General features: G+C 45.0%; 1 protein-coding gene across 1 annotated transcript in view; it reads right to left on the reverse strand.

The window, feature by feature from the left end:
- Window positions 1-9215, reverse strand: part of PDZRN3 (PDZ domain containing ring finger 3) — a gene marked incomplete at both ends in the record, with an annotated part of 119214 nt that extends 109999 nt beyond the window's left edge. Inside the window, 3 exons of the mRNA XM_079540402.1 lie at window positions 1909-2016; window positions 3162-3248; window positions 8499-9215. Of these exons, the coding sequence (XP_079396528.1) occupies window positions 1909-2016; window positions 3162-3248; window positions 8499-9215 (912 nt within the window). The remainder of the gene's footprint in view (window positions 1-1908; window positions 2017-3161; window positions 3249-8498) is intronic.
- Window positions 9216-13762: the final 4547 nt, after the last annotated feature.

The following is a 13762-nucleotide window of genomic DNA, read 5'->3' on the forward strand; positions in this document are numbered from 1 at the left end:
CAGAGATTGCCTTCAACAAGGCATTCCTAATCCAAACTCACACATCCAAAGTCAGTGATTTTGTAACCGTTCTGCTGAATTTTCATCAGCCTTTTGTGTGTATTTAGAAATGAGTGAATATGAAAACGAATTTGCAGACAGCACAGGCTGTCAACACACAGCATTCAGTTGGGCTTCTGCTACCCTTAGTATGCTACACATACAACCAGTTCTCCTTGTGTTTTCATTCTGGAGTTCTGTCTTATGAGAAAATGTAGCTTGGAACTGTGGGAAGAACTCTGCCCAAATGCTACTGACAGAGGTATGGCTGCACTCACAGAGCAGCCAAGAAACACAGCATGGAATCTCACCCTGCCTCCCTTCCTCTATGTTCTTCTTGGGTTCTTACCGTTGGCACAAACACCATAGCAGTATTTAGTTGCTCAGCCTGGTCTGTGCTACCAGTGCCAAATACTGAACTTTGGAAAAATGGAGCAGAGAAAAGCAGTAAGGACCAAAATTGCTTGCAAGAGAGCAGAATCTATAGGGCCTGTGGAGGTCAGCTGCCTTCGTTTTCTCCTGGCAACTCCTATAACAAACTGCCATATGGTTGCAATTCCAGGCAGAGTTACAGTGCTAACACTCAAGGAGATTGAAAACCAGGACATCTCCTTACTTTGGGGAGTTTGATTTTCCAACGTTTTGTTTTTCATAGTTGTTTTGTTCGTGTGATTATGCGCTACTTCAGAAACGGATGTCAGCTTTTCAAACACGCTTTGGGGAAATATGTGCCTATGGGAAAAATTCTAGTTCAAACAAAAATTACAGACCTTTTCCCAATTATGTTATACCATAAATATGGTTTAAGCAACTCTGGATCATTTCACAGCTCAGCTTCTTATCTTTTTATAGTTCTGCTACTGTGGCTCCACTCCTTTCCATATGAAGAAACTTAATTAATATTTTATATCCTTACTAAATTGTGAATACGATTTACCATAACAGCACAGAAAATAGCAAATACACATTGTCTTCTGCCAACAGAAAATCCTTAACAGCTGTTTACTGCTCATTTGCAAAACATAAGAGCAATAGAATTCCATTACTTAGAGAAACTGGTTGCTCCATGATATCCTTGGCAACAAACACAGCACTTATCTTTTGGAACAACAGACTCTCAAAGTTTCAAAGTTTCTCCAGCCTACAGAAATAAGACAGCAAAGAACACTTTTTTTAACTGTAAAATGCTAAACAAAGGAAACGGACTCACACTCAGCTGCATTTCATGAAAACCAACCTCCTTCTTTCTCTCTCTCTCTCAAAAAAAGATCTTTTTTCCCAAACAAACATTTCAAGCAACCATCACTTTCACAGAAAGGCCTTTTTATTGATGTCAAGACTTTGGCAAAATGAGAAGAAATTCAGACTCCAAATGGAATAATACAAGTAGTTACAAACAACAGTAATGGAGTACCTCAGGCAGGTTTATAATAAATCCTACAGAAACTGCAGAGTAGAATATTTTCTGGCCATTCGAAACATTTATTACCTTTGGTCTTAGAAACCAGGATAAATAAAATCAAGGTTTACACTACAGATATTTCACATATGGTTTTAACTAAATAACTTACAAGTTTCCAATAGCTTTAAAAAGAAATATCTACGGCATACCAGATAGATACTCGCTCCTCAGAAAGTCAGGACGTGCACATACCAACCATAATCTGGTTTCTATATTTAGGTAAGAACTATACCTAAAGCCACAGAGGTCAGCACTGAATCAAGTCGAGCATATTTTAGCAGACATGTCTTCTAGACAGTGTTTACCAGGGTACATTTCTCCCGAACCCACGCTAAACTTCATGCCATTTGAAGACATGACAACAGAACTCGGACTATTAAAAGAGGCTGGATAGTGTACTCACATACCTCAATAATCCTGTCATGAATTTGGAGCCCTCCTTCCTTAGCAGCAGGCCCAGTGTCAACTATTTTTGATACAAAAATTCCTTCGCTGGCTGAACCATCTTGATTGTCCTTTAAAGATGAAATGAAAAACACATTACTGAACCTTGAAGTAACTCTAATTTGTGCTGAGCTAAAACTCGCCTGTGCCACAGCAGTGCATGTAATTCGGAATAAATATTCTTAGTGATGTCTTAATATGGGACTATTTGGACTAATGAGAACACCTGATCCTCCCATTCTGAGTAACTGTACAGCCAGGAATGGACTTTGATTAGGCTCATCGTTTGCAGAATAATTGTTTTCTTCTGACTTAGGCCAGCTCAGTAGTAGCTGTCATTATAATTATGATAATGTAGAATCCAGTGAGACAGCAGCCTGATTGCACATCAAACAGAAAGCAACAGTGCGTTTTTATTTTTAGTTGCACGGCTCTTCCTCTGGAACCTTGAAAATAAAACTGTGAAAAACAACCTCTCACTAATAAGGTATCTTCATATCCCTGTCTATTGTGAAATCAGCTATTGGTGCAGAACAGTTTCTCAGAAAAGGAACTGAAAAATGTTAACTATAAACAATAACTTCCAAGTGAATTCACCAGGAATAAATTGTCATTAATGTCACATTTCCGACAGTCTGAGGAGTAGTTCTGAGTACTTTTCTAAATTACTAGGACAAGGTATATTCCACCCCTTGATCTAATTAAAGTCAGATGCAGCAGCTCCTGCCAGCAAGCATCAAGAAAAAATACATTAGTGAATGTGTGTGCAGGAAACATCTGCTGAAATCATGGAATTCAAAAGTAGGTTGTTTAAATTACATCCCTTCACCTGCACAGAGGGCAGCCTGGTCTCTGGTGGAAAGGAGAGTAAATATCGATTTCTTAATGAACTGTAAAAGGTCTAAAGCTGCGGTCCTGAACTCGTGTACTATCTTTGAAACAGTATGGTCTGAGAAAAAGATACCGGGGCTGTCAGCGTTTTGGGAGTGACATTCCACCTGTGTCAGTGTCACCAGCTGTGACCGTGTGCGAGACTGAAGATGTGAGAGACAAGAACATACAGCCAATAGACCTCCAATACTAATCTGAATGTAAGATTTGCTCTGAAAGAATCCCAAGAGAGCCAAATAGTTGTCAGCAGCGTTTTTCCTCTAAGTGTTGACCTACATGCTTTTCCCAACTGGAAAGGGCAAACATATTTTAACAATTAACATACCACGCACGGTCGGCCACCAATAATATTAAATCCAAGAGAGCCTGAGTCACGATGAAGGACGAGAGTCAGTGCTTTAGTTTCTTCACCCTGTAAAGAACAGAGAGATGCATTCAAAGCATTTGTGTGCGCTGATGAGCAGGACAGATAACACTTCTATCCCGGTCTGTTGGGTCGCTTTGTTAGTTCCTTTTCCCATGAAGTTTAGAACAATTCTGCGGGAGAGCTGGGAAGGCAGCAGCCCCGGCTCCAGCCACCCCACGGCGCCTCTGCAAAACCCGCCCTGGAGATTTATGCGTATTTTTTATTGAGATCTACAGTGAGACACTTAACAGCAACAGAAGATATTTATATGCAATACTGTTCCTGCAACTACTTGACCCAGTCATATGTGATCTGTTATGTAAAATACTCCGCGGCTCCAGTAGTCAGATTCTTGACTTTTCCAGTGCTTGAGGGTGTCTGAAGGGCTGCATTTTTATGTTGTTGCTCTCTGGCGCTAGCTGCAATACATTGTTTTAAACAGTATCGAATATGAACTGTGATACAACAGCAAATCTCTGGCGAGCTTTAGAAACAGCTTTAAACAAAACTGCTACAAATTTTGCAAAGGGGCTGTGATGCTAATTGCCATTCACAGCGCCTGCTGGAAGGAGATGCTGAGCACAATTTTCTTTGGAATTTTAACACTAGCAAAACACAAATCCCTCACCACTGAAAACTGTTGTATTAATTCTCTAAAACATGAAATTCTGCAGTGAACAAATGTCTGATTATGCAAAAAAAAAAAAAAAAAAAAAAAAAATTAAAAAAAAAAAAAAAATGCCCAACAGAGAAAGGCAGGACAGCCTTGTAATATCCGAAGGACTGTGCAAACATCATTTGCTATCCTGACTTACCCAAGCTTGTTCCTAAGCACAGATGTGCTCATAAAAGGTACATCTTCTATAAACCTATACAAAATCTCTTTTGTGACAGTGTGATGCTACTTAGCCCTCTACATTTTGCTAGGACAAACCTGCATGCACACACTACAGAATACAACTAAATCCTCACAGTGTAATCAGACTCAATTAAGTGCTGTCATTCACAGCAAAACACTACAAGACTATACAACAGCTCACAATTACAAAAAGCCATCTAAATAATAGTCTCTTTTTCAGAAATAAAAACAGGGTACTCCCAACTGTACGGTGTGCATCCACAGATGAACATTTCTACCTCTGAGATCTTTTCTTTGTTTTATCCACAGGGTGAAAAAGTTATGAACACAAAGAAGGTTTGAGGAAGTTATGTTACAAGTCTGGTTTTCATAACCAATTAATGACAGAAATTACAACAGTTACATTGTAATTTGATGCAGCTGGTTTTAGTTTGTGCATTTTTCTTCTAACATATCAGTTTGAAGTTGCCAATCAAATATTAATGTCTATTAAACTCATAAAAAAATGTCCAAGTAATCCTGGATTACTGAATTACTCTCATAGATTTTGGGAAGATTACAAAGCCCAAATTCCTCCCGGTGTAAGCTGGTGGAGCTCTGCTGACCACAGAGCTGCTGAGCCAACAGGCTTCACCTGAAAATGTGATTTACAATTTTCTTGTCAGATTGTGATCTTATCTTTCCTACAGGTCCCATAGTAAGTACACTTGGGCCTGTTACAGAGAAATGTGAATGAGTTCCAACTAATTTTATTTTAATTTGCCTACACTCAGCATCAGTAAGAATCAGGTACTCAGAGGAGGACTGGAAAATGAAGTAAAGGCTGTTGCACTGTGAGCCTTCAAACCTGTATGTCAGACAGCATTTCAAGGAGCAAACTTACAGTCCTGTGGGGCTGCTTTCATGGACTGATAACTCAGCATTTGAAAGACAGGGATGTGATAGTGTCACTGTTTACTTCCACTGTTATGCCTTTTAAAAAGGCAAATCAATTCGAACAATCAAGAAACAATTACAACATTGCTCTTGAGACACTTCCTCTAATTAGAATTGAATGCTTTCATTAAAGCCTCCTTATGTGGCTACGATTTGATGCCTGTATGCCTAGCAGAAAAAGTAGTAAAGCGGGTAGCCAAAAGTTGTGGAAAAAACCCAAACACTCCACTGCAGTGTTTTTCTTCAGTATTCCTGAAAAATGAACTCAGGGGTGTTAAGAAACTTTCCGCTCAGACCTGACAGATCTGTGCCCTGTCTGCAGCGTCCCTTTGGCAGCAGAGTAGCGTTACAGACAAACCCCTCATGTCATTCAGTGATAACTCCACCATCTGTGCTGAACAGCCAAGCACATGGAAGGCAGCAGTGCACTGCTTTGCCAATTGGTTACTTTTGCAGATTCTCCTCTCAGTCTTAGCAATTTCTTTCACAACTGCTTTTGCTTCTTAAGGAAGCCATGATGTAAATTACTCTTCCAGAACTCTGCCATTCTTTCCTCCTCTAATATGTCTAGCATTCCAGTGAAGCAATCATTAGGCAGTGAGATAACTGGAAATGCTGCAGCTCCCTGTTCTTCCCAGCTGAGTAATGGGGATCTAATAGACTGCCTTTTGCTTTATGTATTGCAAGACTGATTTCTTTGGTAATACAGTGGCTAGGAAGCTCTGTCTGTAACAGGAAGCACTTCAGCCCCTTGTTTATTGACTGCAGCCCAGCTGAGCCTGCTTGGGTCAGCCTGAGAAAGAACACAATCGTGTCTTAAAGGGCTTCCTTTGGCATTCATGCAATTAAAACCTGTGCTACTACCTCCACATAGGACCACAGGTCTTAAACACCAGATCATGAAATGGTTCCTGTAGCCAGTAAAGCAAAAGGGCTTAAGACCGGACTTCCAAAGACTGTGCTTTGCCACGCCTCAAAGCCTTTGACAGACTGACATTTGTACAGTATAAATGCCACCCTGAAAGCACACCTTGCCAGGCACAGCTTTGACACTGCAGACTGGAACCAGCACCAAGAGCTGGTTCAGATTCCCTCCTACTGCTTCCCAGAGGACTTTGATGGCTGTGTACATAAAGGCTCGACTACATCAGCTTATCAATAGGTGTGAACAGTGGTATGTTTCAGCAAGGATTAAGCATTGTTTGAATAGTATGAGGTTTTTCTTGCTTACTTAGACTTTGATGTTTCAGGATGGACAGGTCTGATCAAAGGGAACAATAATTTTGAGTAAGACATGCTGCCTTCTCCACCACTCCCTCCTTAAGCTTGTCCGCAATAAGCGTCACCTCTCAACCGAGGGATAAAGTCTCCCTCTAAATAAGCCTTCAGATTTATCTTTTGGAATAAGCATGGGTCAGACATCCAGTAAATACACTGTGAAATTAAACTGTTCCCTCAGTGGCTAAGAGGATGGAAAAGTGTACACGTGGTAAACAGAACTAGAATTATTTAACAGCCACCTGTTTAATGGACTAACAGAACTGGGAGGTATTATCAGAAGACTCTCTGAGTGTGTATAAAATATATATTTTGTGTATGGATATTGTTATGGCAACAACGTGGGAAAGCTGAGTGACAAATGCAGTGCCACAAAGAAAGGCTGTGTTAATGCAGATCTACGTGTCTGGAGCTCACCCAGCCAAATGGCCAAAAGTTTGGGTCCTTCATGATGGGTCTTTCATCCATCACTATCATATTTCCCCTTTACTAAGCCTTTAAACGGAACTGTAAGTGGGCACTTTGTTTTGACTGGAAGGAACAACCTCTGATTTATTCTAGTCTGCTTCTACATCTCCAGAAACAAGCAACCACCCATGAGCAGTCAGAACATCCCTTTTTCTCCATCTGCAGAGAATCCAGAACATCCTACAATAAGTTTGGGAATCACCACATTCTGAACCATTCATTAGTGCTAGGTGTTTTAACACAGGATAATTACAGTTTATAACAAAACCTATCTAGTATGAGTATTTTCATAATAAAATAATGACAGCAGTGGTGCTGCACGCTTTGGATATGCAATTTCCTCTGAAGTTGAGGTCTGTTACTCTATATTATCATACATGTAATCCAGGCAGCGAGGAATCTAATCCTCAGGCAAGCACACAATGCCCTGCCAAGTGTTTATAACCGGCATCCTACACTGTGCAGCCTGTGCTAGAACCTCTGAGCAAACAGCCCCTAAGGAACAGCTTGGAAGCAGGCCACATCCCCAAACTGGAAAGCATCCCCTGCGCTAGGTGATTACCAAAGGCCTTTCAAAACATTCTCTAGAGCACAAAGATGCAAGTTTCCTGATTGTACTTCTTTGGGCACAAGGCAGACATAAGCTGTTGGTGTTGGAGGGCTGCCCAAACTGCTGTGAAAGACATGTGATTGACCGCTGAGCCACAAGCCTGTGGTGACATGACACCTTCCAGCTTTCTTCGGATTAGGCACTGCTTCAGAAAGTTGCATAGCAGCCTTTTGTAATAGGGCTGAAATCCAGCCCGGTCCTTCTGGCCAGCTGCATCCATCAGTTTGATAAGAAATTTTGCTGTTAGCTTACAGCTATTGGTAGTAGCACCTTTGGTGCAGCTCACTAACTTCACAGAGTGAAATAGCGCATAAGCAACACGACCAGCACTGGCCATGGAGCAGCATGAGGGAAAGCTGTGCTGCTGGGAGCAGAGCAGAGCTGAGATGTGAGGAGGCAGCAGGGCTGTGCGGGGGCTCCGTGTGGGTCAGCATCCCTCCCAGAACTGCCCCAAGTCAGGAGGGTCGGCTCAATGTTAAGATACTTTCCGTGTTGGCAAAACCCTGAAATGGTGGCCTCTCTAAGAAGAAAACACAATGTAACAATGAGTTTTGTCTCCCTTGCACAGCTCCTGCTGCCCCAGCACCATCGCGGCGGAGTCACGACTGTGACAGTCCGAGCAACTGAGAACTGCCATGCGGGGATGTGATTGTGCCGGTATGTGGCCGTGCCGGGATGTGGCAGCGCATTTCGGGTCACCGGGAGGGCTCCGAGTCTCTTCATTTAAAAGATAATTGGCTCCGAGCGCCTCCCTCGCTGGGGAGCCCCTTTCCAATTAGAGCTCGGGGGTTGTTGCAGCTCTGCCTTTTGATTCTGGGCCCTTTATAAATAGCCTATTTCTGACTGCCTGGAATCAAGTTAATTTTTCTCCTCAGAAATTGATCTTTTAAGGACAAAATGCAGGGACTGAGCAGGTGTCTGACCCCGGCACGCAGACAGCACAGCGTGGCCCCAGGGCACCGAACACCCGCCCAGGACCCCCCAGCCCCTGGAGGCTTAGCGCCATTTCCAGCCCCGGAAACTCCAGTTTCGTTACGGGGAGAGAACGGAGAACACACGCCGGGTGCCGCGGGCGGGCGCGCTGTCACCGCGGGGCCGCCCTTACCTTGCCGGGCGATGCGGAGCGGGCGCGGGCCAGGGCGTCCAGGCGGGCGCTGTACTGCGTGAAGCGCTTCTGGTAGCGCAGCGCCGTCACCTGCAGCTCCAGCTGCGCCGCCGCCAGCCGCGACAGCAGCGACTGCTCCCGCTTCCCGGCGCGCAGCGCCTCCTTCTTCAGCGCCTTTTCCAGCGCCGCCGCCCGCGCTTGCAGAGCGGCCCCGTGGGCGCGCAGGGCCCGCAGGCAGCTGTGGCCGCCGCTCCGGCGCTCGCCGTGCGTGAGCATCAGGCCGCAGCCCTGCTCGCACAGCCCGGCCGGCCGCGCTTCGCAGCGCTCCCGCATGTGCGCCTCCACGTCGCGCAGGTTGAGCACCTGGCGGCAGCCGCGGTTGCGGCACTTGGCGGGGGAGAAGTCGCAGGTCTCGGCGTGCTCTCCCAGGTGCTGCAGCGGCACCACCGCCTCGCAGCCCCGCGCGTGGTTGTCGCATTTGATGTCCAGCTTGAGGATGAGGCTCTTGAGGGGCAGGACGTGGTTGAGCTCCTTGGCGGAGATGCGCTGGCAGTTGGCGGGGCAGCTGCCCTGCTGCACCACCCAGGGCAGCACGCAGCCGGCGCAGAACACGTGGCCGCAAGGGGTGGTCAGCGGGTCCTCCAGAACCTTGTTGCACAGGTTGCACTTGAAGTCGGGGTCCACTTCCCCGCTGAAGCGATCCAGCTCGAATCCCATCCTCCTTCCGTTTTCCAAAAAATAATAACGATTTAAAAAAAAAAAGAGAGAAAAAAAAAAGCCCAGCCGAAGTAAGCGAAGCGCGGGCGGGACGGGGGAAGCAAAGCAGAACCGGCAGCCCCAGCTCCCCGCGGGCAGTCCGGCCCGCAGCGCCGTCACGGAACGGCCGCTCGTTGTCCGCCGCTCCCGCGGAGCGCCCGGCCCCGCTGCCCCGCTCGCTGCACTGCCGGCGCCGCCCGCACCCAGCCCGGCGCGCGCCCCGCCCCGGCCCGGCCCGCGCCGCCCCTCAGCTCGCGCCGCCCCCCGGGCCCCTCGCAGCTCGTGCCGCCCCTCAGCCCGATCGCAGCCCCGTGCTGCCCCTCAGAGCCCGTCGGAGGTGCGCCGCCCGTCGCGGCTGCGTGCCGCCCTCAGAGCCCTTCACAGCCTCTCGCCGCCCCTCGCAGCCCCGACGGAACGGCCCCCAGAGCCCCCGGTGAGGAACAAGGGCGGCTTTGTGCTCTCGGGCGGGGCGATGTGCAGCTGCCGTGCCTCTTGCAGGTGACGGGGAGCACCGGGAGCGCTGGGGGGCACGTGGCGTGCCGGGCCCGGGGGGAGCCGCTCCGTCCTTCTCGTAACGTGTTTTCCTTCATGGTAAGACAGAAGCCCAACTAGAAGCGTCAGCTTCAGTGACCTCCACGCTCACCTCATCGCGGGGCAGTGATTTCTGAGCCTCTGGGGTGTTGTCGTCCTCTGCCCGACCGCTGGGAGGTGCCTGGCCGGTACGCACGTGGCTGTGCTCCGGGATGCCTCAGGCACGCACGTTTAGCACCAAGGCGTCCGCTTCTCCAGCTGAGTTCCGTCTGTAGCTCGTTTCACTCCAGCTACTCATGATCCATAAAGCTAAAGGCAGCGTGCATCTGTACATGCAGCGAGTTGGGTACGCGATTAGGGAAGTTTTGCTACAGGCTGTTTGGAGATAGCTGCTCTAAATCAGAGCCCTTTGTGACCACCGCCTTGCGACTTTCCTTAGATGAGCATAAAGTGCTTCCTCACACGCTGAGGAGCAGGCTGCGGCAGGTAGGGATGATAACGCCGTGTCCATCACCGACATCCTGGCAGTTTGGGACTGCTGCTCCCAGCTGTGTGTGCAGGATGCACGGCCGGCCCGGTGGAGCTGGAGGCAGAGCTTTATTGATTTCAGCAGTGATGTCAGTACCGGGCTCCTGAAGCCATCTGAAACTGTACAAATATTTGGATGGAAAATATGGGCAAGAGCTTGAATAACGTTTCCGTGTGAAGTCGTGGCTAGGCAGATGCTGTGCTGAGTTCTATGATGCCCTTTAATGTGACGTTTATGTAGGAATGGATACTTTATTTATAAATCAAGTATGATGGAAGCTTTCAAAGGCCACTGCGGTCTTGTATTTAGGCAGCAGTTGGGAAGGCTGACAGGGAACCAAAGTTCCCCTCTCCCTGCTGCCATTATCTGAGGGAGAAGGCACAAATAGAGCCTTCCTACTGGAGATACTTAGATTTCAGTTCTCCCTTTAAAAACAAAGCACAACACAAATTAAAAAGCAGTCTCTCAACAAGAGCCTTTAATGTTACTTTCAAAGGCTGAGGTTTGAAACTGAAAGGAGGTTTGGTTTCCAGCATGTTGCCAGCAGGGCTGAAATTACATTGCCACAGCTGAGGAAGATGGTTTGTGTGTGGTCGGTTCTGCCCATCAGAGGTGGTGTGCTGGGGCTGGAGCAATTCTGAAATTATAGGGCAGTCATTTAATTCTGCTGTCCCATTGTAAGGATACGGGCACGTCGTTGCTGTGCTTTGGGATGCAGCACAGACACAGGAAGACTGCAAAAATAAGGTTTTGTTCAGTATGTGTTTTTTTCTGCCACTGTGCTCATGAGCATATTTGAAATATCTTTAGCATATTTGTAATACGTGCCTTATACTGAACGTGTATCTAAAACATCACAATTTTACCAGCATTCTGTTCATTGCCTGGTGCTGTAGAGCTTGCTAAATTTGAAAGGTTCTGTATTCTCTGAGATTTTATGAGCTTTGTTGTACTGTATATATTTTAGACGTGTATCAGCAAAAATCCTTTGTTTTACTGCTGGTAGAAATCTAAGTTGGGTTAACAGAGGATAGCAGAACAGCTGGCGAGCATGGACCAAATGTTCTGCCTTATGATGGTGGAGCATAGCATCAAGCACAGTACAGACAGCTCACAATGATGATTGATATGACACTTATTTCAAGTATTTTCTAAGAGCTTACACTGCGGCTTGGCATAGAGCTTGGATTCCATGATTCTGTGTGTACAAAGAGCCGGTTGATGGAATAATAGAGCAGATGCTGAAAGGTAATTGTAGATCAGCAACAGAACAAGCATAAAAAAATAGGAATCAATCCTTCTATCAGAAGGAATGTTTGAGCAAGAAGTGGAAGATAGCACCCAGCACAAACATAAATGTCCTCTCTTGATGTTCCGTACATATTTTTGTGTAGTTGATTAACAGCTGCTTAAATGCCTTGGAAACCTCAGTTAAAAGATGGGCATCATTTGTGCTCATTTCATGGATTGCTTCCTCCTCCTCCTCATCTCTTCACACAACTAAAGTCACAGTGATGTTTGTATTTTATTTATTAAGAAACAAGGGCCAGAAGAATTTTGGCTCTAAGAACACATTCCTAAATTAATACAAATAAAGATAAATGCAAAATAATGCTTATTTCTGGGGCTTTTTAGGGAATTTTTTCAATCGCCCACATTCAGTGCTCTCTATCCAGATAGTTATATTAATTTCTCTCCACGATATCTGAGAGTATTGAAGTTATTTTTTTTTCCTTTTTATTATGATCACTCCTCTGTACTGTCAAGGAGAATTCTGTTTTAAGTCTGGGCTTCATGAAGTGCAGGGATAATGGAAGTACCCACTGTAATTCAGTCTTGGTCTTCATGCTAGCAATTGAATACTGCTTTTCTTGAGCTGTTCTTCACTTGATGTTGGAGCTAGTTTTGGTGAGCAGCTGCTTTTTACTTGCGAGTCTGTGATCTGAGCACATGACAGAGGCCCAGACGTGGCTGCCGGTTGCCTGAAACTACCAAAGGATGCCAAATTTCAGTGGAAATCCCAAAAAGCCTCCGTTCCTGTGCTCTGGCCTGAGACCACAAATGCTGCATCTTGGAAATTCCTCTGCAATATAAAAATGTGCAGAAGGTACCAAATTATGATGCAGACCCCCACATTCTGTACCATATCATTTCGTTGTCTTTTCTTCCCGTACTTAAATATTTAGAGAGAGTGAACTGTCATTATCTATTCTTAATTCCCTTTTACACGTCTTAAATGTTGATGCTAATGATAATGTTTAAATCCAGACTGTAGTTAACTCAGTGGTAATGGGTGGGACATAAAATGCAAGCTGTAATTAAAAGGCATCTTCTGTAGGAGGTTTTACGATGAATTCAGTAATAGTGGAGGTCAGCCAATGTCTCAGAGAACGGTGCAAGTGAGCACACACTGCTCAGCATCTTTTCTCCTATTTCTATACTCACAGATGTGAATCTGTCGGATAGGACTAACAAATGGCATTTTGCATGGATAGGTGTGGTTAGGGTGATGCAGCTGACAAATCCAAAAGCCTTTGGGTTGCTCTTATTTGATAGTCTGGCCTCATGAATAAGATCCTGAATGGTCTGAGGCGATGCTGTGTCCATTTATCTGTGACTGTGTCTGCATATATGCATTTCTGAAAGTATTGAACCTCAACCATTTTCTCTTGAAAATGGGAAAAACATTCCTATTTTCAGTAAGAAAAATGGAAACAAGTTGACTTTTTTTTCTTTTTCTTTTTTTTTGTTTTGTTTTGTTTGTTTTTCAGATGGTTGTGAATAATGTGGAATGCTCTGTTTTTCTCCACATCGGTAGCACTGGGGTATTGCAAGATGCTTTTGTACATTTTCCAAAATAAAGAGTTCTCAATACTTGCACAAGGTGTATTTGACAAACAAGTTTTGTGGTCATCCACTGTTTGTTAGCTCAGCAGTTGCCCTGTACATATATTTACAGCACTGTTACAATTTCTATAAGCCAAGGAAAAAAAAATCCCTAATTGTACAGAGATAGATATATTTTTTCTTTCTGAGCAATTAGTTTTGTTAACCAGAATGCCACATAAAATATAAGGAAAATGTTTTATCTGGAAAACTAATTAACAAATGCTAATAATACAGCTAACACTATTTCTGTTTGAAAACAAACAAACAATAACAAACAACCAAGGACAATTTTTAAAGGCATTAAAAAAATTGAAAATTGTCTGAACACTTTCAATCAGGTATTGTAATATAAAGGAGCAGTTACCACGAGCATGAAGGAACGAACATATTTCTTCTTTTTGTGTTTGTAGGAGAGCTCGCTCATGAGGCTGACATTTCTGATATTGGAGAAGAGGAGAGAGGCTGGTTTGGAGAGAGGACCAGAAGGATATCCATGTAAGTCAAGTCTGAAATAAGGACTGTGCTCCTCATTCAGCATCTGTCTGTTCTCCCTGTTGAA

Source organism: Tetrao urogallus, assembly GCF_951394365.1.
Source record: "Tetrao urogallus genome assembly, chromosome: 10".
Classification (NCBI taxonomy): Eukaryota; Metazoa; Chordata; class Aves; order Galliformes; family Phasianidae; genus Tetrao; species Tetrao urogallus.